We start from the raw sequence: 26,621 nt of genomic DNA on the forward strand, positions 1-26,621 counted from the left end.
GATCTCTACTATTTCTGTTCTTCTGAAAAGTAAAATGTAGTGGCATATGTAGTTTTTACAAACGAATGAAATCTATGAATATATCAAGATATGCTTCAAGATTAGCTTCCGATGACATGAGATCAGATGGGAAAGCCAATCACAGCAAAGCATCAGATCCTGTATGCTTTTAAGTGCTCTATCTAGATCATGCTATTCCATTCTCTTCATTTACCACCTTCAACTCATATCTCTTTAACTTGTTATTCTAATTCCTTTCTCAGTTGCACCCTGTTTGGATTGAGTGATTTGAAGAGAAAAAAAAAAAAAAAGATTTTTTTAATCTTAATTACTTATTTGGATTACTACAAGGGAAAGAAATTAGGCAAAATGAAAAGAGATCGAGACAAACTAGCTTGTGATTCTCTTCATTCCAAAATTGTAATGGAAGATCTCCATTATATTGTCTAAGGGTTTGTAATGATTCTTTTTAAATTTAAAATATTAATAAATTCTCATGTTTATTTCACAACCCTTAAACGATATATGGACATCTTCCATTACAACCTTAGAATGGAGAAGATCTCAGTCCTTTCTTAAGACCCAACTTCTTGAATCAAAGTGAAGAGATTGAGAGAGAAAAGAAAACAAGATGATCACCAAGTTTTATACTACCAAAATCGTCCATCTAGATACTAAAGAAATAAGGGAAAATTACAAATCAATTTGAACAATTCCGAAATAATATTATTCTCATGTGAGGCACAAGTCCTCCTGGGTGGGGTGCAAGCCTTTTCTTGAGATTGTGTTACTGATTTGTATTTTCTTTAAGAAATAAAAAACATAAAAAAAAATTTAGGTAACTTGTCCAAACAAAATAGGGGAGAAATCACTATTTTCTTTGCGCCTTTTTTTTTCCAGCTCAACCAAACAAGAGAGAGAGAGAGAGAGAGAGCTCACTAGCTATAAATAGCCTATGTTCATGGGCAGATAATACTTAAGACCAGCAAGTTTGATATATATACTTCTTTTACTATATATCTTTGTGTTACGGAGTGTGAAGAACAATGGCATCAATGAAGGCAGACAAACCAGTTGGGACTCAACTCTTTGGGCAGGCCAAGAAGGAGCCTGCAGTCAAGAGCAGTGATGGTGCATCCAAGGGTCCTGCATCAAAGGCAGCCCCGAAGAAGGCTGCCCCAAAGACCACTCCTGAACCTAAGAAGAAGGTTAGCCCACATTTACATACAAATACAATTATATATAGTCAAGTATCATATCTTCAAATCTCTCTATTTTTCCGTCTCAAAACACTTACATCCATTTGATCATGTGAAAATCACAAGGTACAAGAAACTCGAAACATGATTTAATGGCTATAAGTGTTTAAAACAAGGGGACAAAGAGATTAGTGTCCTGTTAGTAGGCTTATTTTCTTCAGTTATTGGACTAACCATTTGTAAAGCGTGACTAAAAACATCTCAAGATTTTGATTTGTCTGCTAATATACTAAAACTAACCCATAAAAATTCATGAAAGTGTCCAGAATATAGTGTAACAACACTGCATTCATCCTGATAGAGTATGGACCCATTCAAAATGAATTTAGTGCTGTCAACAAAACATTTTGAACCCTTTTATGAAAAATTGTTTGGGACTCTATTGTATCCCATATATGAATGTGGTACTAAGGTAACGCTTGGTTTATTAGAACAAAGACGAATCAAATAGTCATTCTAGTAGAATATTTATTTTCGTGTTCCTTTCACTAAAAAAAGATTTTAAAAAAATTGTAAATGGAATAATCAATCATTCACCATTATAAGTAAATGGTCATTCTATATGAAAATTAAGAAATGAACATTTTATTTCATTCTATTTTCATTTCAATAAACCAAACATGCCATAAGATATTCCAATCATTGCTGAAGCTACCTTGTAATATTATTTATTAACCAAGTGTTCAATAATTTTGCTTTTGCAGGCAAAGGGTGGTAAATCAGCAGCGAAGCATTAACATAATGCCCAAAGATAAATTGCATTGTGTTTGCATAAAATTAAGGAGCCATATATGTTAATTAAGTTCTTCATATAGACCTAAATCCTTAATTTTGCTTTCGTTGTTTTTGTTAGTCGTTGTGACCATATGTAAGTTGTCTCGTTTGGCTTGGCCTAAGAAATAAACATATATATATTTGAGAACTATCTCTTGTATCATGTTATACATATCAATATATTTTTTGAGTGTAAGTTTTATTCTCTAGAAATTTCTGCATTTGATCGTACCTTCTCTTTGTTAGAAATGTGTGGCGGGCTCAACACACCTCAAATCACATTGAGAGAGAAGTAAATAGGAAAAAAATACTTCGAAACTTTCATTCCATTAAATCGTACACCGTACACTTCCATTTTCACCTCGCTTTCACTTCTGTACTTCCCTAAGTTCTCTATTTCATACATAGAATACTTAAAATGTGAAGTCAATAGAATACTAACCAATTTGGACTTACTATTCATGCTAAAACACTGTAGCACCGGCTACAAGTACTGCTTCTGGATAAGATAAACAATGCCTCCTTCCCTATCTTAAGTAATCTCCACCCCAATCAAATATCATAATATACAGAGACAAGTATATATAGTAGGTAAACCAGGCCTAAAGACAGAATAGTATTTTTAAATTTTTCTAGAACAAAATATTAACTGCGTAGGGTCTTTTACTAATTTATAGTTCTTACGAACTTATATTTTATTTTTGCAATTCTTTCAGAGACTAAATATGTTTGAATTAAATACTTTAAGAATTTAATATATTCAATTGATAGTTAAAAATTAATTGATTTCACTAGCTGATTTAAAAAAAAAAAAATTGATTTTAATGATTAAATTTGTTTTTACTTCCTTAAGTCAATGAATAAGAAAAATTTAATCGAGCCCACTAACTAGAACAAATTTCACTAATCAAGTCAGTGAAATTTTGCTGAGTTCAACAAAGTTTTATTGATTCAAGTTAGTGAAATTTCACTGTCCTTTTTTTTTTAATTTTTTAATTTTTTTTTTTTATATATTCATCATAGATCTTAAGTAATAGATCACAACGAGGCAGTTTTAAAAATATAAATTTTATGAAAAATGAAATTTTGGATAAAAAGTTATTGAATTTATAAATTTTGAAATCTTTTCAAATTACAAACAATGTGCGCCGTATGTGTTCTCTGATTTCATGTGCTAACAATTAATAAGGGAACTATCATAAAAATAAAATAAAATTAGAGCCTCCTATAATAGGACTTAAACTATGAAAGTTTGTTTTGTATTCTTAGTAAAGAATTCTAATGAGGGAGATAAAAAAAAAAAAAAAAAAATCCACTAAGTACTGAAAATTAAGTATTATTTTAAAAGGTTTTTTTTTTTTTTTTTTTTTTTTTTTTTAAATTTTTTAATCAAACATCAAAATGTGCTGTCATGCCCCTGGTTGTCAATTGGATAAATGCAAGTCATACTATTTGGCATTGCACATCATAATAACACAGCATTTCTCTTTTAAAACTCACCATGACCCATGTAAAATATGAAATAATATTTGATGAAACATTTGTTAATTTGATCTCTAATTTATTGACTTTTTGTCATTAAATGGTCCTTATCTCTATTTCCATCTATAATTAATACTGAAAATAGGGATATTTCGTTAAAGAATAATACTATATGAACCAATTAAGATATCAATTGGTGTACCAATTGATGATGTGACATAATTAAGAAGTCTTTGATATTTGTAATTTGTATAATGAGTGAAATTAATAATAATGTCATAACTATGTTGGTATATTAATTAGTACACTAATTAGTGCATGTAACATCGCTTTTCAAACTATCTATGAAACTAAATTAATTAGAGGCTAAATTCACATAATTAAAATTATATACTTTCGGAATTAACGATGTATTTAACTCGGCCTATTTTGCTTGTTTTGCTAACGTATAAATGTGGATACATTGAATAAATAAATAAATAAATAAATAAATGTGGATACAAAATTATGCCTACTTTCGTTATCATTGGTAGACGAAACAAAAAGTAAAGATTATTCAATGATGCTGATAAATAAATAAAAAAAATAAAAAAACATTCACTGACAAGATTAATAAGACGAAAATTAAATTGATATATTTAAATTTAAAATATCATTGACTAAAATGATGTATGACACATATTTTGGAGATATATATATATTTTTTTTGTGGGGTGTATTTAGCCCCAAAACAAAATTGAGTAATGCTATCATTCTAAAAATTTTATCCCAAATTTTACTCAGAATATTAATCTACGATTTAAATTTATTTCATACTTGAACCCCATACTATATTAATTCAATCCCCACCAAACAATCACATTACCTAGAAAAATTTGGGTAGATTTGTTTGGGACAATAATATATTACACAACAAAATTATACATTGGAAAGAGATTTGAAAATAGTTTGAGAAAATATCATTTTACCTCTCAAATTATCAATCAAAAATTAATTTAATCACTGTTTTTTTTAAATATTAATTTTTTGCATAAACTATTCAATTTTGCATCTATTTTACTCTCACTGTCAATTACCGTCTATAATCAAATAGAAATTGTCGATGTGACATCCAAATTTCATTTGAAATTTTATTTTGATATCACATCAGTAATTTTTGTTTGATTATAAACGATAGCTAACGGTGGAGTAAAATTATTCAATTTTGCATAAACTATTCAATTTTGCTTCAATTTTACTTTCATTGTCAATTACCGTCTATAATCAAATAGAAATTGTTGATGTGATATCCAAATTTCATTTGAAATTTTATTTTGATATCACGTCAATAATTTTCATTTGATTATTTGATTATAAATGATAGCTAATGGTAGAGTAAAATTGATCCAAAATCAAATTATTTAAATGTAAAATTAATATTATTAGAAAAACAAAAATTTAATTAATTTTTAATTGATAAATTTTGAGGAAAATATTCAACTAATAATATTTAGAAGTTGGAAAATGCTTGGTGACCCGAATTTTTGTGGCTCGAATGTGTCAAAACAACGTCATTTTAAGTATTTCAATTCATTCGAACCATAATTTTTCGGGTCACCTATCATTGTTGGTAGCAGTTACCGTACATTTACTTGGAAAGTACTGGACTCTGGGCCTCGGGTGTGCCGGGTGGGGGTTATGCCTGCAAGTTGCAACATACCAAAAGTAATAGAAAACAAATTAATAGTAAGGACAATAACAAACAACAATGGATTTTATGGTTTATTAATTAAAAAATAAGATTAACTATACTTTTTATTTTTAAATTATGAATTTTGTGACATTTTAATTTTTAATATTTAAATTCTGTCAATTTAATCACAATGTATAAAACATAAGATAAATTACAAATACAATATGGAATTTTCTTAAAATATAAATTACCCCTATATTTATCGAAATTATATCCTGTCCCTTCAAATTTTTAATTACATAACAAATAACTCATTTTATTAATAAATTATTAAATTAATTAATAATTTTTATTAATGTCAGAAATATATTTTAATTAATAATTCTAGTAATTTTATTCTTATATATAAGAGTAGTTATAATTTCTAAAATTATAGGAAACAATCCATATTTTAAATAAATCTTAAAGGATGTATTTGTAATTCATCCAAAAAAATATTTTAATTTGGTCCTCAATATTTAAATTTTGCCAATTTAACCATCCAATATATAAAAATTGTTTCAATTCAGTCCTCCAGCCAAATTATTAGATTTGATTTGCAATGTATCAAGTCCCATACTTTCTGATATAAATATATATAGATATTGGTTCACCAACCAAATTCCTTCAATAGACGTCATTAAAATAAGAGGTAAATGTATAAGTTTAAATATCAAAATGACACATATCATATATTTTGAAGACTAAAATTATAGTATTTAAATGAGCTCTCACTTGAATAATACATATCATATATTTTTAGGGAACGGTGTAATTTTCCCTATGAGTTTTTCCATTTATCATTGACTTTATTGGCGCCAATTATTAAAGTTAGATTGAGAAATTAAATTGAAACACTTTTTATATGTTGGGAATTAAATTGACACAATTTAAAAATTAAAAATTAAATTTAAACATTTTGTATTTATTGAAAATCAAATTGACATAATTTAAATGTTAAAAACTAAAATAATACAAATATCATACTTCAGAATCAAAAAAACATAATTAACCCTAAAAAATAAAAAATGCATAGAATCTGAACAAAAAAAAGGGTTAAATTATATTGGTGGTTCCTTTCATTTGAGTAAAGTTTCATTTTGTTATAGTTTCAATTTGAACTACAGAAACTAAAGTGGTACTTCACTTAATAATGTAATTTGCTAAAAAATATAAAAAAATGTATTATGTGGTGATATTTATTTTTAGGATAAATTACAAATATACTTCCTGAGATTTGCTTAAAGTATAGATTGCTTCTTGTGGTTTGGAAAGTTACAAATACCCCATTGTTAGAATTTTTTATTTAACAAAATTAACTAAAAAAATGAAATTCATAATTGCTCTCCTATACAATAATACAATTACCTAAATTATTAATTAAAACATATTTCTAACATCATTAAAAATTATTAATTGACTTGATGATTTATTAGTAAAATGGACGATTTGTTATGAAATTAGAAACTTTAGAGAGTGGAATGTAATTTTCAAAATCGCAGGGAGACAACTTGTATTTTAATCAAACTCTAGGAACTGTATTTGTAATTTACCCTTATTTTTTTATATGTAACCCATATGACATTTAAAATGAATTTCAATCATATTTATGACTCAAATATTCGAAACATAGTTCACATACCAAATACAGATTTGATATTTATGCAGTTTGTAAGTGACAATATTTTCAGAATGAGTTACGATTTTCACAGGTTTATATCTAAATTTAAGAAAATTTGAGGGGGTTGTGGATTTCTTCATGGATCTCGTTTTGATAATTTAAACAATTAATTTTGTAAGGACCCTCCTTGTGTATCATTTAAAAAAAAAAAAGAATTGATTTGATAATTGTAACTTTTTGATTTTATTGTGTTTGTATTTTCTATATTAAACAAAAATAAAACGTTACGATTATTAAATCGATCTAATTTTTTCATATAAGAAAAGCTTTACAAAATGAATAATTCAAATTATCAAAACAGGATTCACAATGAGCCTGAGTACAACTCTTTTAAAATAGAGAAAATTTCATTTGACCCCCAAAATTATACCTCAATAATCAATTTAACCCATGTACTTAGGAATGGCAACGGGGCGGGGTGGGGCGGGGACGGGGATCGCACTCCCCGTCCCCGATCCCAGATGGTAAACATCTCCCCAGCCCCGGCCCCGATCCCCGACGGCGAACCAATCATCATCCCCATCCCCGCTCCCTATTGGGGATCGGGTTTCCCTGACCCCGAAAATTTCCCGGACCAAAAAAAAAAAAAAAACCAAACAGCAGCGGCAGATTCAACATCATCAACATCCGATCCAAAAAATAAAAATAAAAACAAACAAACATCATCTACCAACATTATCTACAAACAGTTTATATAAATAACATCAACAACAATTTATATTAGATCTAAGTAGAGAGATTGAGAGATCGATCTGCTCAGATCTAAGTAGAGAGAGAGAAATTCATCTGCTCAATCGACTTTGGCATCGCGGCACAGAGAGATCGATCCGGTGCTCTGGTCGGTGCTTTGCTCAGATCGGTGCTTTGTCAGATCGGCACTGGTTTGGTGAGAAAGAGAGAGAGATTAGATGTGAGGAAAAGAGAGATTAGAGGTGAGGAAAAGGTGAGGGATCGACACTGGTTCGGTGAGAAGAAGAGATCGGGGACAGCGGTGTGGTGTTGAGAGTGAGAGAGTTGACAGAGAGGAGGAGAGTTGAGAGAGAGTAATGGAGAGAAGGAGAGACAGAGTTGAGAGAGTGAGAGAGAGACGAAGGAAAGAGGTTTGGTTTGGTTTTTTAATACACAAGTAGTACGGGGGAAGCTTCGGGGAAATTTAATACACAGGTTAGGTTAGGTTTGGTTTATTATTATTATTATTATTATTATTATTATGAGGGGTATAAAAGTATTTCGGGAAATTTCGGGGATGGGACCGGGGCTGGGGCTGGGGACGGGGACGGGGCCAGGGATCGGGCCGGGCCGAGGATCAAACACAGACCACCGTCCCCGGCCCGTGACAGATCGGGGATTGATTTTCAAATACCGTCACCTCCCCATCAGGGATATTTTTTGGGAAAAAACCGCTTAAATCGAGGTCGGGATCGGGGATCCCCGTCGGGCCGGTTTCAAATTGCCATCCCTACATGTACTTTTTATAATTTCAATTTTACACTTAAATTATTTGATTTTGGATCAATTTTACCTTTGTCGTTAACTACCATTTATAATTAAACAGAAGTTGCTGACGTGGGACCGAGATTTCGTTTGAAATTTTATTTTATCCTCCAAACTATCTAAAAAATATTAATTAGACCCCCCCCCAACTTTATATTGTTTAGGGGTCTAATTGATATTTTAGAGATAGGTTTGGGGATAAAATGAAATTTCAAATGAAGATAACAGCAAATGCCGTCTAATTATAGACAGGGAAAATGCATGAGACCCCCAGTGGGGGTGCTGGGCGTCCCTTTTGATTGGTCCAAATTCTTTTTTTCTTCCATTGGCAGCCCCCCACGTGGAGGTAGGGGTGCTGGGGGTCACCCCCCCACTGGGGGTCCCCAACATTACTGTATAGACAATAGCTGACGATATGGGTGAAATTGATCTAAAATTGAATAATTTAGGTAAAAAATTAAAATTATAAGAAATAGAAGGGTTTAATTGATCATCAAAATATAATTTAAGGACAAAATGATATTTCCTCTTTAAAATATCGATGGTGCTATATGCACCAATTAGTCGACTAACTAGTGTACCAACACTAGTTATGATATTATTATTAACCCCACTCATTAATCACATTACAAGTACCAAAAATCTCTTAAATTATGTCACATCATCAATTGGTACACTAATTGATGCATATAACATTATTCATCTTAAAATATCCATAATTGATAAGACAAAATATCCATAATTGATAAGATGAGGGGTAGAGAGTAACCTGCACGAGAAACGGTGAAAACTTGTAGTGGTGGAGCGGGAACTTGCAGGCGGTACAAATTCCAAATCAGAAAGATGCAACAAGCGATGAGACAAAATATTGCAGCCGAAGAAGCAGCCTTGTAGTTCACCATTATTCTCCAATAATATATATAAATATATAGACAGATAGATAATATGTGAAATTTATCAATTGAAGGTCTGTTTATTTCTCACATTTCTTGATATAAATACACAAAGCAAAACCCTTTGGATATTTTACATTGAAAGGTTATCTAGTGGTTGTCATTGAAAGTCCATGGTCGTAAGGGTGTGGGTGTGGGTGTGGGTGTGGCATATTCTTATTATTATGCCAAACACGACTTCCCCGCCTGGTTGTATATGCAAAACCAGACTCCTCAATCATATTGAATAATTCTATTTCCACATATTTAATGAACACCAAAAAAGAAATAATAAATTTTTTTCAATATATATCTCTTTATTTCAATAATACTTTCATATTTAATTTTAAAATCTTAGGCCATGTTTGGTTGTGTTCTCCAAATATGTTTTCACCCTCCCATTTGTGCTTCACATTTGAATACAATTTTCAAAATATAATTCCACCGCATAGTTCAAAATGCAACTCCATATCCCGTTTGGCAGGTTTCTCTGTTCGTTTCTCCACTGTGAAAAGCTTCAAAACGTCCATATTCTCTGTCTTCGGTCTTCTCCATTTCTGAAAAGCTTCACGTGCAAAGAAATTTAAAGCTGAAGATCGCAGCTTTACGGGTTGTCTTCCTCTCTTCGAAAGATCACAGCTGAAGATTCTTCATGGGTTGAATTGATCCTCTCTTTGTTGTCACTTTTAGCCCTCCATTGCTACCACAACTGCTATTTCAACTCATCATCTTTCATCTTAGATCTTCACAGTCAATCTCGAAAATGGGTGGTTCACGGCGTGGGCTTGTGGGAGTGTATGGTTTATGGCAGAAGGTGATCACATGCGGGAGAGGAAAGAAGGTATGGCAAAAGAGAGCGCTGTCGTTGGCGTTGGTGATCGACAATGGCTATGGTGTTTGAAGATTAAGATTTGAGTAGAAGAAGATAAGGGTATTATGATATTTTTATTCTAGGATAAAATTGAGTTAATTTTTTTATTTATTTACTAAGTGTATAAACTAAAAGGAATTAGTGTGTGAAAATAGAATTATCTATCATATTTAGGTATGAGACTTGAGTAGTTTTGGACAAGGATAGATCTAAGGGGCCCGGGGGGGGGGGCTTAAGAGGGGGCGGCCCCGTATGATTTCAAAAACCTCTATTATTATAGTAGTATTAATTATAATTATCTCCAAATTATAAAGGTTCACCCCCTCTTAGTATTTTTTTTTTTAATTTTTTTTAAGCAGTCCTCCTCTCTTTTTGTTATTTTTTTTTTTTTAAATTTAAGTAGTTGCTCGTCTATGTCTATAAAACATTGGATCAAAGTATAAAAGTAAAAATTAGACAAAATATAATAAAATTAATAATTTTTTATAATCACCATTGATAACAAATTCTATTTTCAGATAATAAAATAAGGTGTTAGCTAATTATTTAATCATGTTCATTGAGAACAACATTATGCAAGATTTTAAAGTTGATTGATGTTTTTAATGACATGAAAGAGCGTCAAGTTAACTCAAGATACCTCACTTTAGTGCAAAAAATGTTTTTATAATTGTTATATTTTTCAATATAGATAAAATTAAAATGCTTATTTGTATCTGTTTTCATCTTATTTTCGCTTTTTATATGTTGATAGAAAATTGATATGGCAACCTATATTTTTTATTTAAATTTTTAGATATATTTTTGCTCCCCTATGTGGAAATCTTGAGTCCATCCCTAATTTTGGAAGGGTTAAGAGTTTGTCAAGCTCAAATTAAACTATCCTGAGAAAGTTGTCAAAGGTCACACAAGCGTAACTTGCAACCCAAAATTATCTTTGATTTACCAAAATTGTCCGAGTTATTCAATGGTAAATTTTATGGTATATGCCTCTCTAAGAGCATCTCCAATGGTTGTTGCTATATTGGGGTTGCTATTGCTATAATTTGGCAATGAATAGTGTTATTTTGCCAAATTATAGCAATGGTGCTCCAATGGTCATTTGCTATTTTTGGCAAATCTTAACCAACTTTCCCTCCAACTTTGGAGGTGTTGTTTGGATATAGGTTTTTTGTGATTTTATTTTTATTTATTTTTTGTCTTTTGTGACATTTTTTTATCTGTTTGTTAAAAAAATTATATATTTATATTATTTCCAACTAGACAAATATAAAAAATAAAAAAAAATTGAAAAATTGAAAAAAAAAATTTTGGATTGTTAAAACAACATGAAATTTCATTTATTCTTAAAACAACATGAAATTTCATTAAAAATTACATCAAAAAATAAAGACTAACATTTATCCCATAATTACATAAAAAAAGGCTAACAATTACATCAAAAAATAAATGATATTGCAAAAAATAAAGACTAACATTTATCCCGTAATTATTCATCAGGAGGTAGGGGGAAATAAAAATTTGGGCTGCTCACATTTGAGGACCACTTGGCGAAAATCTCATTTTTTCGCATTGTGTAATACGCTTTCATCTGAGGGTCCAAATGAGAAATGTCCGCAGTCATTATTTGGTGTTCTTCCTTTCTCATCTCATGTTCTTGTCTTCTGATCTCAAAGTCATGTTTTTTCATCTCATGTTCTTGTCTTCTGATCTCGAAGTCATGTTTTTTCATCTCAAGTTCTTTCATCTCCTGCATTGCTTGAATCCTTTTTTCTTCTCTTTCATCTTTTTTCTTTTCCTTCTCAGCAAGGTATTGGTTAAATGTGTCCAATTGTGTGCTCATATTTTGAACTTCAGCTTGAACGACTTGATTTTTCCGAAATAATTCTTTTGCAGATTTCCTACCCATCGGCCTTTTACCCCTTGCAGAGACACTACCCTCACCAACAGTTGGATTATTACCAACACTTGGACTGGTGTCATCTTCAAGAGAAATGCAATTATCCATAGGGGAATCGGGGGCTGAATCAGGGGAAAATGGTGTATGTATCCTTGACTTCACCGTATTCGTAGGAGTTACATCTTGCCACCTGATATTGTTTTGCAAGATTGACCAACAATGTTCAAAAGCAAAATGTTTCTTTTCATCTTGATGGTATAAAAGTTTTGCTTGAAGCATCTGTATCAATATTGAATTAAGTAAGTATCAATAAAATAAAATAAAATATGAGATCTTACTAGATAAAATAAAATATGTATCAATATTGAATTAAGTAATTATTTAATTTTTATATGAGATGAAATAAAATAAAATAAAAACTAATGTAATAAATAAAGATGAAATCTTACTAAATCAACTTGAGACATCCCACTTGGGTGTAGATTTTCGACTTGCGCTAAACATCCACGAAATTTGTTAGAACATTTCATGATTGTACCCCATCGAGATTGGATAGAAACTTGTGTTCTTGACTGATCATTCTGAAGGGAGCAATAATTTTCATAAATTCTCCCCCAAAAGTGAGTATAAGATTGTGAATTACCAACAATTGGATCTTCAGAAATGTGACACCAAGCTTTACAAAGTGCCATATCTTCAGCAATGGTGAATGATTTTCCTCTCTTTATTTTTGATGAACCTTCCATACCGATTGTGTAAAGAAAATATAAATAAAAATAAAAATGTAATTTAGAAAATTTGTTGTGAAATGAAATTGAATAAAAAGATAGCACAAAATGTTTATATTTATAGAAAAAAAAAAAGAGCCGTTTTAACAAAAAAAAAAAAAAAAGAGCCGTTTTAACATAAAAAGAGCCGTTTTATTTTTATAGCCGTTTTTATAGCCGGTCTGTGTTCATCTTTTTTTTTTATAGCCGTTGTAGATATATGTTTCAATTATGTTTTTATTTAATTTTTATTTTATTTTAATGAATAAAGTGACCCACTCATGAATAAAGCAAACCCCAAGTTCATTCACTCATGAATAAAGTAAACCCACGTTCATTCAACTTTAGGAAATTTCCAAGATCCACTCTTGAGAGACACAGAGAGCTTCGAAACTTGAGAGAGAGAGAGAGAGAGATTCGGATGAGTGAAGATCAGAGGCAAGAGGGAAGATCAAAGCTTCGGATGGGTGAAGATCGGAGGGAGAGACCTTCGGATGAACTTCGGATCAGCTTTAGATCAATGAAGATGAACTTCCAACCCTTTTCAACCCTTGGATCAGTGAAGATTTTTTTCGGATCAGTGAACTTCAACCCTCGGATCAGGTATTTTTCTTGGATTATTTGAGATTACCTCTCATTAATCTTGCTCCTTCAACCCTCCTTCTACGCTGCTCTTGGATTATTTTCAATCCTTGGACCTATGGCCTTGAACTTCAATCCTGCAAATTATTTTCAATCCTTATATTATCTTTAACTTCAATCCTGCAAATTTGCAGCAATTTTTTTTTTTTTTTGATGAATTTGATGAAATTCGTAGCAAAAAAAATTGATGAATTCATATCAAAAAAATTCATGAATTCGTATAAAAAATTGATGAATTCGTAGCAAAAAAAACATTCCCAGATAGCAAAAAAAATTCGTATACAAATTCGTATATATTTTAATAAATGAAGATGAATTTGATGAAATCTTTTTAAATCTGTTTTTGGTATGAATTTGATGAATTTGATGAATTCTGGAATATTGATGAATTCTTGTTCATTCTTGTTGAATATTGATGAATTTGATGAATATTGATGAATAAAATTAGTGAATATTGATGAATTTGTTCATTCTTGTTCATTCATGAATATTGATGAATCTGGAAAATCCCAACCGAAAGGGAAGGAGGGAATGAAGGAAGAGAGAAAACAGTTAATTTTGGGTGACTTGGCAGATTTGGCAGCTGCCAAAGTAGTTGCCAAGTTTGGCACTTGATTTGGCAGTTGCCAAATTTGGCAGCTGGTATAGCATGCCATTGGAGAAGCCAAGATTGCCCAAGCTGCTATATTATGGCTTTGGCAGCTGATATAGCCATCCATTGGAGATGCTCTAAGAGTGTATACTATATATACTTTATTGTTTTGGGAACAAATACACCATATACACCTTGTTATGTATTTTTGTGATTGTTACGTATTTTTATAATAAATATTACATATTTTTCTGGTAATAATTATGACATAGCACACCGTAACAATAAGCATTGCAAAGCTTTAAATGTTTGGTTAAGTAAGAAATAACATCAGTATCATATCATACTTGCATTCTTATTTAGTTAGCACAACCTAATTTAATTAATGAAAATTGAATATAAAGGTAATAACATTTCTTCTTTCAATAATAAAATATGATTATGGATATGATAAAACTCACACAAATATATCTGATAATTATTAACATGTACTGGGCAGTTATAATAGATGTGCTATCTCCACATCATTAGACCAACCAATACATTTTGGGCATGGCAATTTTGGAAGCTTAGGGGGTCAATCAGATTGAAAAATGCATGGGACCCATTCTCTTACGCTATGTTTGGATGGGGGATTTGAGGAGGGATTTGGAAAGGGAAAATGAAAAGTTAGGTGAAATGTGAATAAAATATACTTACATTTCACTTAATTTCACACACTTTTTCCCTTTCCCTTTCCAAATCCCTCTCCAATTTCCCCAACCAAACACACCGTTAGAGAATTTCCCTCCCAAATTACCAATCTCACATTTGATTGGTTAGATAAGTAGAATTAATAGTCGAAGTGGTGTGATTGGTTATTGTCCCTAAATTTTTTCTTCCAATATTTATTTTATTAAGATGACTTTCAAAATCCCACCCATTTTCTAAGTCTCTCCTCCCGTGCCCTAAGTTGTCACATGACTTTCAAATGAGGTTTGGTGAAGACTATTAAATGTTGAAAATTTTAAAATGATACCATATAATATTGTCACATGACTTTCAAATGGGACTGGATGGAGACTATTAAATGTTGGAAAATTTAAAATGAGGTTAGGTAAAGATTATTTGATCGGTTAACGGATAATTAAAACTTCTGAATGGGAGGCAACATCCATAACTATGTGAATTTGAACATCAAACAGAGTTCTCAAGTTATGTTCTTTAAGCCAAGAGAAGAAGAATTGTGCCCTGTTTGCTTTATGGAAAGACTCTTATAAAAATGAATATGGGATTACAACTTTGTTCTCTCTCTTCCACCAAATAGAGAAGGTTAAACAATTATTTTGAACATAACTAAACATGTCGGAGAAGAAAACTATAGCTTCCATTTGGTTTGTGTGAAAACTAATAATAGGAAAAAAAAAAAAGAAAGAAAAAAAGGACAAAATATAATTTTTTAAGTGAATGTTATCTATAATTTTTAATTTCCAAAATAAAACCCAACTCAAAAGGCCAGGTAACAGTAGATCTGATGAGAACTCGATAATTTTCAATAGTTGTTAGCTATTTAAATGCAAATAGTCACACACTAGATTCTAGTACTCCTCTATGCAAAATATAGGCCTGGAGTTGAACTTGGTTAAAAGAAAGAAAATGCTTTATTTATGGAAAGTAGTGAGGTATTTGTTGTTCCTTGAATCAAGTGGCTTAGAAAATTGTGGAACCCTGCCTTATACAGGTGAAAGGGGCAGAAAAACAAATGGCAAATGGTGATGAAAACATGCTAGGGGATGCAAAGATTTGTAAAAACACTGTTAAAATCAATGGGAGTGGATGAGTAAAACCTTGTGTTTTGCACCTGTGTGGGTGATTTTCCGACCACACTGCCAACTCAGTATTCAGCTGGAGAGTACTGGCAGAATAGATGACACCTGGCTAACTTGCAACAGAAAGAGAAGATTCCGATGGTGGTTCGTCCACCCGGAGGCACTCCGAAGATCTAGTCAGTATATCTCTCAAAGATAATCAATAGTGCTAATCTCACTATTCAGAATATAAATTGCATATCTTAGACCTATGGGGGTGCCTCTCTTTTATAGCCAACACAGTCTTAGTCCCAATAGAAGCCTAGCCCTAATGGACTTAGGATTACTACTAATCTTGAACTCCCAGTAGGATTGGGATAAACTCTCTAAGAGTCTTATCTTTATCCAAACTGAAGTCTTTCTCCTTTCTAGGACTCTTGTGCCTTATCCGTTTATCTCGGATTCCGATATCTTCAGAGGTAACCTCGGCCTTGCCGAGATAACCTCGGCGTCATGACCAGGACACGTGGCACCTCGATTGACACGTCGGCGTCACCTTGGCCACGTGTTGGTACTCAAAAAATATATCCCCACAACTGCCCCCTAGGTTCTGTTACCTGGGCATTCTAAGGTGATGGAACCTATATCAGTACTTCATGCTAGTACATCGGTTTAAGCCGAGATCATCATCGTAGGCCGATATGTCTTCTTAAAGACTTAGAATTCCAGGAGCTCCTTCTCACATATGAGCTGTTATACATAATATTTCAACCGTTTAGCCACGCGTCCTCTTCTTATTGGATCGTACTCCGGACGCGCTTATAAGTCATTTCACGCCTGCATGCGCCGTCTGACGTATTCGTTGTCCCAGGCGCATTAATTGCCCTGTTTGCCGCCGTTTCAAGTTTTAACAAAACTTGTTTCTTCTCTCTCTGTCTCTTTACTCTTTACTCTTTACTTTTGCATCTGAAGCTTTTCTTTTTCGAACTTTTTCCTTCAAGATTCTCCATTGCTTAAGCTTCCAAAGCTCTGCAAACCAGTTCCTCTGGTGAAGTTCTTGCCAATCTGTTCCGCTATCACCGTTTTTCTGACTTCGGCGATCTCAACATCGGCTTTTTCCCTCTGGTAAGTCACCATTCCTCCTGGTTTCAGTTCTTGTTGTCCTCCATGAAATTTTACTTTATCATTAGTCGCCATTGTTGTTCTACTCAAACATTTGATTCATGAATCATGTATTTGAATGTGTTTATTTCACAATTTTGCCCTTTGCCCATGTCTTGAATACTTGCACTGCTCACAATTTTTCTGCAATTTCTGCAACTGTTCTTGACCTTGTACCCTTTCACACACTCTGTCACAGTGTTCTTGGTAGTTCCCCCCTTGTTCTTGATTCGGAAACACGTTCTTGTTTTCTGTTTTCTGTGTCTTTTCCAGATTTCTGCCTCCAATCTTGCTCCCATAGAGTTAGGTTTTGGGATTTGCCTATAGAACCCACAAGTGTTTAGGAAAAATTGAAACGAATTCCTTCTAGATTCATACAAACCCTTACTGCAGTACATTTTTAGGTTTTTAGCCGAGGTCATTTAAACCCTAAAAAATACTGCTTCCTGAAATCCGATACCTCCATTTAAGCCGACGTCATGGGTATGTGGAAACATAGGGTAAACACCTCGAAAAAATTAGAGTACTTTAGGCAGGAGTTCGAGATCCCGGCCGACGTTCATTTGAGATTGGCTAGGGATAACGACTCCATCATGCCCACCACTGATTCTATGCCCTTCCCTGTAGTGGCCTTCATTGAGTGCGGACTTCGGATCCCACTTAACACTTTTTTTCGTGAAATACTTCACTACTATAAACTGAACCCAATGCAGCTTGCCATCAACTCCTATCGAGTCATTAATGGCATCATAGCCTTAGCCAAACAGGAAAATGTTAGGATTACCTTAGTTGATATCCAGTATTGCTACACCAAGTGTGGCCTTAAAAAAGACACGAGCTATGTCTACTACCTTAAGCCGAGATCTACATTATACAAACTTGTAGCCGACCTCCCAGACTCCAACAAGGGAGCTGGAGATGATTACTTCATGTCATGACCCAAACCCGCCCCTATGGGTTTAGCATCGTAACCGGCTAGTAATCCGAGATTACTGAAGGCCTGCTTAACAGTCAAACAGAATTACAGAGAACAGGGGCTGGCGGAAGCCAATACACCAATTAAAATATGTCCAATGAGCTGTGACAGTCTGTATGCAAAAAGACTTTTCATATATATATATATATACAATCAGTACCAAAACAGTATGTACAATATAGACAATCATTCAGGACAAGGACTTAATCCCTATTAGGATAGTAGAGTACAACATCATTTAGTCTATACGGTAATTACAAAATAGATACAAAAAGGGAGAAACTAAAACACCCCAAAAGCCCTAACTTGGCAGGCACGGAACCTCGCAGTGAGGCACAACGGTTGGCTTTGACAAAAGGGAGTCTAACCCATGCTCCTAGTTTCGGTCTGGTGCCTGAACACCTACATATATATATGAGTAGTGAGCTAAAACCCAGTGAATAACATAATGTGTAAAGAGGTTAAGAATGAATGTCCTTTCAGTATTGAAAACAGTCAATTGATTCAGTATATCAGTCATTCAGTTATAACAGTCATATGTGGTACATCCATTAGCAGAACAGTACAGTAAACAATAGGTCTTGAAAGACCAAACAGTCAATGATGGCCATCATAACAGTAAACAGAAGTTCCAAAATAGGAATTGACAGAGATCTCTATAACAGTAGCAGTAACAATAACAGCAGTTGCTAAGGATGCCACAATACAGTACAGAATAGAGGACAAACATTCATTCAGTTAACAGTAAACAGTTTAGAAAGCAGTTCAGTTAATCATTCAGAAAATATTCATTTTCGAACATATCTTTACAATATTGTTACTCACAGAGTTCTGGGCTACAGATAAGCTAGAGTGCGTCTCCGAATTACACAGTTACAGAGTGAACACAAACTAAGCTACACAGTTGGAAAAAATAGTAACTTAATCCCTATCTTGACTCGGTGTGGTTCTACATCAATATCCTCATTAAGATGCCTTAAACTAGGCCTAGGAATGCCTAGGATGGAATGAGGATGCAAAGATGCACTTTAAAAACATTTTCAGAATTTCGGAAAACAAAGGTCCCGCTCGAGCGTACAGGCAAACAAAATACTCCGCTCGAGCGGACTGTAAAACATGCAAAAAGTACTGGATGTGTGAAAATCACGTTCGATTGGGCGTTCGATACCCGCTCGAGCTTGTGACACAAGTTCCCGCTTGAGCGTCCAATACCCCACTCGAGCGGACTATAAAACAGTGTAAAGTGCTGGAAACACGATTTTCCCGCTCGAGCGCCAGTAACCCTGCTCGAGCAGAAGTCCAAATTCTGGAAATTCCAGATTCGAACCTCAAGCTCAAAACCAAGTTTTAAAACACCAAATTCGATCCTTTTGGGCTAATTTTCTGGAAAATACTTCAAAACTCATAATATAACATGTTTCAAAGATCAATTTGAGAAATCAAAGCCCAAAGGTAGTTCAATTAAACTCAGTGTCAAACCAATTTCCAAGAACATACCTCAAACATAACATGCATGAGTTTAAACCAATTCAAAGCTTCAATTACATGCTCTAATGAGCTAATTCTCCAAAAACAAGATGAATTCATGGTCCAATGCAAAAATATGGACATGCATGAGGAATTTCATGAACAATAACTTCAAAACTCAAGAATGGCAACATGCATGCATGATATATGCTACAATTCAACATTATGAACCAACTCTTAGCTAGAATCTCTAACTTCTCAAGGATCATGCAAGACAACACACAAATACATCAAAGAGAGGTTGAATTCTCTACCTTAGGTTTCCAATTCCAAGCTTAGAAGCTCAATTTTGCAACTCTTCTACCAATTCTCCAAGTCTCTAAGCCAATTCAAGATGAAAACAAGCTCTCTTCTATCTCTCTCTCTCTAGTCGGCTATGAACACAAGAATGGGTTGAAGAAATGTTGTGTTTGCATGTAATAAGGCTCAACATGTGTTTTGTATAAAGTGGCCACTAGGTGGTAGTTTGGTAATTAAGTCTAACTAGTGTAATTCATCAATATTTAATCTAATTTAATTATACCAAATCACATTTCGGATAAATACACCATAAAATCACATAAATTCTAATTATCATAAATCATCAATCAATTTCAGATTCGGCCGCCAATAAGGCCTTCAATTTGCAGTTTAAAGCATACAACATAAATAGATAATTTTAACAGTCAACAGATAGGTATGCCCTTAAACAGATACACCTAATCAATTGGTTCGGTATTTCAATCAATTCAATGACTATTTATGATCAGTCTCAGTTTAGCAGTAATCAGTAGGGTTATCAATAATCTGTGGTGAGGGTTATTATAGTCTCCCTTCCTTAAAAAGAGTTTGGTACTCCAAACTCGAATTACCTTCATTCTAGAAGAAAACAGGATTCAGTGGGAACAATTTAGGATATCTCTTAGCCATGTCATCTTCCCTTTCCCAAGTGGCATACATGCCACCATGGTTTTGACTGTCAACTTTCACTAACGGGATCTCTTTGTTTGTCAACTTCTTGATCCGTCTGTTCACAATCTGAATAGGCCGTTCTTCATAAGTGTAGTCATCACTTAGCACTACTCGGGTAGGCTCAATCACGTGGAAAGGATCCCGGAGGTAATCCCTCAATATTGAAATGTAGAAGACGTTATGCATATGCTCCATTTCATGAGGAAGCGCTACTTGATACGCCACCAGATAGATTTTCTCAATAATCTCATACGGTCCGACATATCTCAGCGCTAACTTGCCTTTAACTCCAAAACGAGTCTGGCCCTTCATCGGTGTCATTTTTACAAAAACGTGATCACCTACTTCGTATTCTCTGTCCCGCCTTCTGACATCCGTATAACTGTTCTGTCGGCTCTGTGCAGTTTTCAGTCTCTGTTGTATCAGTTTTACTTTCTCAGTCGTTTCATATACAATCTCGGGCCCAAGCAAAGGCCCATCTCCAACTTCTGCCCAGCAAATCGAAAATCGACATTTTCTGCCATACAATGCCTCGAAAGGCGCCATACCAATACTTGAATGAAAGCTGTTATTGTAGGCAAATTTAGCCAACGGTAAATGGCTTTCCCAATTTCCCTGAAAGTCAAGGACACACATTCTCTACAAATCCTCTAGAGTCTGGATAGTCCTTTCTGACTGGCCATCTGTCTGAGGATGGTATGCACTACTCAATCTCAGTTCAGTACCCAATGCAGTTTGCAGACTTTGCCAGAATCTCGATGTAAACTTCGAGTCCCTATCAGAAACAATGGACACAGGCACTCTATGCAGTCTAACAATTTCATCAATATAGATTACAGCCAATTTGTCCGCATTATAAATTATTTTGACAGGTAAGAAGTGAGTAGATTTAGTCAGTCTATCAATGATAATCCAAATTGAGTCCATACCTTTACTGGAGCGAGGTAAACCAACGATGAAATCCATGGTAATATGTTCCCATTTCCACTCCGATATCGGTAAGGGTTGTAGTAGGCTTGCAGGTTGTTGATGTTCGGCTTTAACTTATTGGCAATGAAGACATTTTGACACAAAATCAGCAATTTGTTTCTTCATTCCCAGCCACCAGAAATTCAATTTCAAGTCTTGGTACATTTTTGTATTCCCTGGATGGATAGACAGTTTCGAATTGTGGCCCTCTTGTAGAACTCTTTTTTTCAGTTCAGAATCATTCGGTACACACATTCTTCCCTGGAATTTCAACACATTATTCTCAAATTTGAAATCTGGCCTCGGTTTGGATTCTCATTCTTCGATGATCTTCTTCAAGAAGTCATCCTGCTGCTGTTTTCTTTAATTTCTTCAATCAGTGCCGGTTGAACAGAAATAGCAACTATTGTTCCACCTTGTTCTCGCGAAACAATCTCAATTTCAGATTTCTCAAGGTTACAAAACAACTTTTTCTGTCCAGTAAGTAAACAGGCTAAGTTTCCAATCGATTTCCAATTCAGTGCATCGACAACGGTGTTAGCTTTCCCCAGATGATACAAGATCTGTAGATCATAATCTTTTATCAGTTCTAACCATCTCCACTGCCTCATATTTAGTTCTTTCTGTGTGAAGAAGTATTTCAAACTCTTGTGGTCTGTATACACCTCACATGTCGCCCCATAAAGGTAGTGACGCCAGATTTTTAGTGCGAACACTACTGCAGCAAGTTCTAAATCATGGGTCGGGTAGTTCTTTTCTTGCGGTCTCAGTTGTTGGGAAGCATAGGCAATAACTCTCCCATTCTGCATTAAAACACATCCCAAACCCTTATGAGAAGCATCACTAAAAATGGTAAAACCATCCGTACCTGAAGGTAGGGTAAGAACCGGTGCAGTCACAAGTCGAGTTTTTCAACTCTTGGAATGCTGATTCTCTTTGGTTAGTCCAGTCAAATGATATCCCTTTTTATGTCAACTGTGTCAGTGGTAAGGCAATTTTGGAGAAGTCTTTGACAAATCTTCTTTAATACCCGGCTAATCCTAAAAAGCTTCGGACTTCTGTCACATTTGTTGGTCTAGGCCAATTTACCACGGCTTCAACTTTCTGTGGGTCAACTGAAATGCCATCTCTACTAATAACATGTCCCAAAAACATAACATGATCAAGCCAAAATTCACATTTACTTAATTTCGCATACAGTTTCTATTCTTTTAGGGTCTGTAATGCAAGTCTCAGATGATGTTCATGTTCTTCTCTACTTTTAGAATAAATCAGAATGTCATCGATAAATACAACTATAAAGTCATCAAGGAATGGTTTGAAAATTATGTTCATAAGGTCCATAAATGCAGCAGGTGCATTGGTAACTCCGAAAGGCATAACTAGGAATTCGTAATGTCCATACCTCGGTCGAAAAATAGTTTTGTCAATGTCCACTGGTTTAACTTTCAGCTAATGATAACCGGATCTGAGATCAATGTTAGAGAACACTTGAGCACCCTGTAACTGATCAAATAAGTCATCAATATGCGGCAATGGATATTTATTTTTCACAGTTACCTTGTTCAGTTCACGGTAGTCAATACAAAGTCTCAGTGAGCCGTTTTTCTTTTTCACAAACAAGACAGGTGTGCCCCATGGCGAAGTACTGGACCTGATGAACTTCTTATCTAACAGTTCTTGCAGTTGCACTTTCAATTCTTTCAGTTCAGTCAGAGCCACTCGGTAAGGAGCTTTAGATACTGGCTGTGTACCCGGAATCACATCAACGGTGAACTCAATCTCCCTATCAATCAAATCCCTTGGAAGATCATCTGGAAATACATCTGGGAATTCTCTGACTATAGGAATACTGTTCACATCAGTTTTAACATCAGTAGGCACAGTCAATACAGAACACAGATGTCCCTTACACCCTTTCTTAATCAATTTAAAGGTTTTCATGGAGGAAATCAGATACGGGGGAGGTACTACTCCAACTCCATTAAACACAAATTTCGGCAAACCAGGTGGACGGAAAACTATTTGTTTTATTACACAGTCTATGGTAGCATGATATTTCGTTAACCAGTCCATCCCCAATATTACATCAAAATGATCAATGTTCAGAGGCAGTAAATCAATATACAGATGCATATCCCCAACAATAATTTCACATGCAGGGTACATATAAGCACAAGTCATGGATTCCCCAACAGGTGAAGATACAGCTAATAAATAGTTCATGGGTTGTAATGGTCTATTCAACTTTTGCGAAAAAGCATGCGATACATATGAATGTGTAGACCCCGAATCAATCAAAACATATGCATTTTTAGCACAAATTGAGAGTATACCTGACACGACGGTCTCGGTATTTTGTACGGCTCCTGGTACGAGTGCGAACACTCAGCCTTGCCTCATAGGCTTTTTCCCAGTAACATTAGGGTTGGGTTTTGGTGGAGCAGTTGATGCTGCGGTGCTTGGTGCAGCTTTACTATTGCCCTGAGGAGTGGAAGGACAATCTTTGACCATGTGGGCCACCTTGCCACACCTGTAACAAGCACCTGAAAGTTTATAACAAACCCCTTTGTGTTTCTTACCACATTCAGAACAGGGCAGTATGAAACCACTTCCCTGACTAGAGCTGGTGGTTGACCCTGAGTTTTGCTTTTTGTTCAGTGGGTTGTTTCTTCCTTTCTTGAATTTAAAACCCGTTTCTTCCCGCGCCACTTAGTTGCAGGTGTTTCAGTCTATTTTAGTGCTTTAATAGTTGATTCAGCCATGATGGCTCGGTCAAGAACATCTATATATTCGAGCAGTTTCAGTACATTAATTCTGTCGAGTATCTCTACATTAAGGCCGCCTTCAAACTTCCTGGCCTTTTTGTAATCTGTAGCAACCATGTGTGGTGCATATCTAGCAAGTTCGGTGAACTTTGACTCATATTCTGCGATAGACATGGTGCCTTGTTTCAGTTGTTCAAACTCAGTCACTTTTCTGTCCCTGACACTGTAGACACCCCATTTTTGACCGTCCTTAAGACTTGGACGTCATCGTTTGAACACTCGATGATTACCCTTGTTCGTGTTCGTCCTGAGTTCTCGGAGGTCTCGGCTACGCGCCTTACCTCAGAATCTCTCAACTCGATTGTTTTGTGCTTGGTTGGACCAAACACTTGTTGGTTTTTGCTTTGGAGGGTAGAGAATGGCTTGTTTGCCATTCCCTAAACCCACCGGCCATGGCTTGAGGCCACCGGCTTTGTTTTCTTTCCACCGGCCATTGGTGATGACCGGTCGGCACCTTTGATGGTCGGTCTGCACCTTTTGTGGTCGGTCGGCCAACTTTGTTGGTCGATTAGCCACTTTTTCTGGCCGAGACCTTTTCTTGAGGGGGTTTGAACATTTTGAACCCTTGGTTCTAGCTTTTTGAGGAAGCTTGGACCTTTTGAACCCTTGGTTTTAGCTTCTTGTGGAAGCTTGAACCTTTTGAACCCTTGTTCTAGCATCTCCAGGAAGCTTGAACCTTTTGAACCTTTGGTTTTAGCTTCTTGAGGAAGCTTAAACCTTTTGAACCCTTGTTCTAGCTTCTCCAAGTAGCTTGAACCCTTTGCTCCAAGCTTCTAAGAGAAGCTTGAACCCTTGTCTAGCTTCTCCAAGAAGCTTGGCCCCTTTACCTTAGCTTCCCTTAGAAGCTTGCCCTCTTTGACCCTTTTGCCTTAGCTTCTCTAAGAAGCTTAGGCCTTTTGCCTTGCTCTATAAATAGAGGGCCTCTCCTCCCATTTCAAGGGTTAGAAAATCTGATATATATCATATATATATCACTCTCTCTCTATATCTCCCTCTCTCTCTACATTTGTGTGGGTTAGAAGGTGCAAAAGGGTCTAGTTCTTGGCCATTTGAACTACACCTCCTAGCACAACACCTCCATCATCAACCTAAGGAGCTTGGAGGCCATTTTCAGAGGCTAAGGGACTGTTTTTTTTTACCAAGAGGCTGTTGTCCCCTTTTGGCTACAAAGGTAACTCATTTTCCCTCTTTATTCTCCGTTTTTGCACACACTTTTAGCCTATCTTTCTTGCTGATTTGAGCTTTGTGTATAACATAAAAAAGTTTTTTTTTTTTTTTTTTTTTTTTTTTTTTTTTTTTTTTTTAAGTTACTGCATTCAGGTCACTTTTGTGTTTGAGGTTGTTTACCCCCTCTTAGGCCTTGTTTGGCCCCATTTTTGTGTGTTTTTGGTGAGCTCCGGGACCACCTTGTTTGGGCCTCCTCACCACTGAAATCTTGAGGGATTTCAGTGGTGGGGATGGTGTTTTAAGGTCCTAAGAAGGAGAGGGCCATCCCCTCTCCTTGTTGTCTTCAAAATGTGTCATTTTAGCCTCATATGTGAGCACCCTTTTTGAGTTCATGTTGGCCATGTCCTAAGTGTTATTTGTGCTTATTTTACCATGATATAGCACTGTTTTTTCTTGGTTTAGACACACCATGCTTGCTTTGCATAGTTGTCTTGTAATGCCATGATTTGCCTTAACATGCTTCATGCTTTGAGCCTTGTTTCTAGCATGTTTTTGGCTTAGCTTTGTGAAGCTTTTATGCTTGTTTTGATGTGCTTGAGGACTGTTTTGGTCATTTGGGTCATCCATGCTTTGCTTTGTATAGCTACTATGTAATCCCGCTTGTAGGCCTTAAGTATCGGACCCTCTAGCATGCTATCCTTGCGTCATTTCAGTGGTTTAGAACCACTTTTCATGTCATTTCAGTCCTTGTGGTATGCTTGTATGCTTGCATTTGATGCCCCTTTAATGCTTTATAAGATTGGTGTTTCATGCTCCCTGTTTGTGCTATTGTGTATGCCTCTCTGATTAGATCATTTAGATGCCATCTAAGTGGTTTTGGGGGCTTAATTTGGCATGATTTGGGATTGTTTTGATTCACTTTGATCATTTGTTTCATGTGTCATATGATCATAGTTTAAGTCCTTGGGCTTGGATGCATGCTTTACTTGCATTGGTAGGTTGATTTGGCATCATCTGCTACATGTTTTTTCAGTGCTTATCATGTATGCTATGTGCCAATGTTTGCCCCTTTTAAGTGTGCTTGAAAGTTGCTTCTATATGCTTAGGTGTTCAACCATGTTTGCATGCATGTTTGTATGCTTAGGTACTT

The 26,621-nt window shown here is 34.8% G+C and overlaps 1 protein-coding gene and 1 long non-coding RNA gene across 2 annotated transcripts; one reads left to right on the forward strand and one right to left on the reverse strand.

Annotated features, from left to right (window-relative positions):
* The first annotated feature begins 362 nt into the window (after nt 1-362).
* LOC114302694 (uncharacterized) lies at nt 363-2,184 on the forward strand. The gene is made up of 2 exons (XR_003643495.2): nt 363-1,208; nt 1,964-2,184. It is a non-coding gene; the product is annotated as an uncharacterized LOC114302694 (long non-coding RNA).
* A 9,434-nt stretch (nt 2,185-11,618) lies between these two features.
* LOC145790315 (uncharacterized) lies at nt 11,619-12,922 on the reverse strand. Its single transcript, XM_082868066.1, has 2 exons — nt 12,554-12,922; nt 11,619-12,383 (listed from the first exon to the last, which is right to left on the reverse strand). Exons 1-2 carry the CDS (start codon nt 12,848-12,850, stop codon nt 11,694-11,696), a joined length of 987 nt encoding a protein of 328 aa, XP_082724192.1. The 5' UTR covers nt 12,851-12,922; the 3' UTR covers nt 11,619-11,693.
* Between the last annotated feature and the right edge of the window lie 13,699 nt (nt 12,923-26,621).

Source organism: Camellia sinensis, chromosome 5, assembly GCF_055761805.1.
Source record: "Camellia sinensis isolate YWXY chromosome 5, ASM5576180v1, whole genome shotgun sequence".
NCBI lineage: Eukaryota > Viridiplantae > Streptophyta > Magnoliopsida > Ericales > Theaceae > Camellia > Camellia sinensis.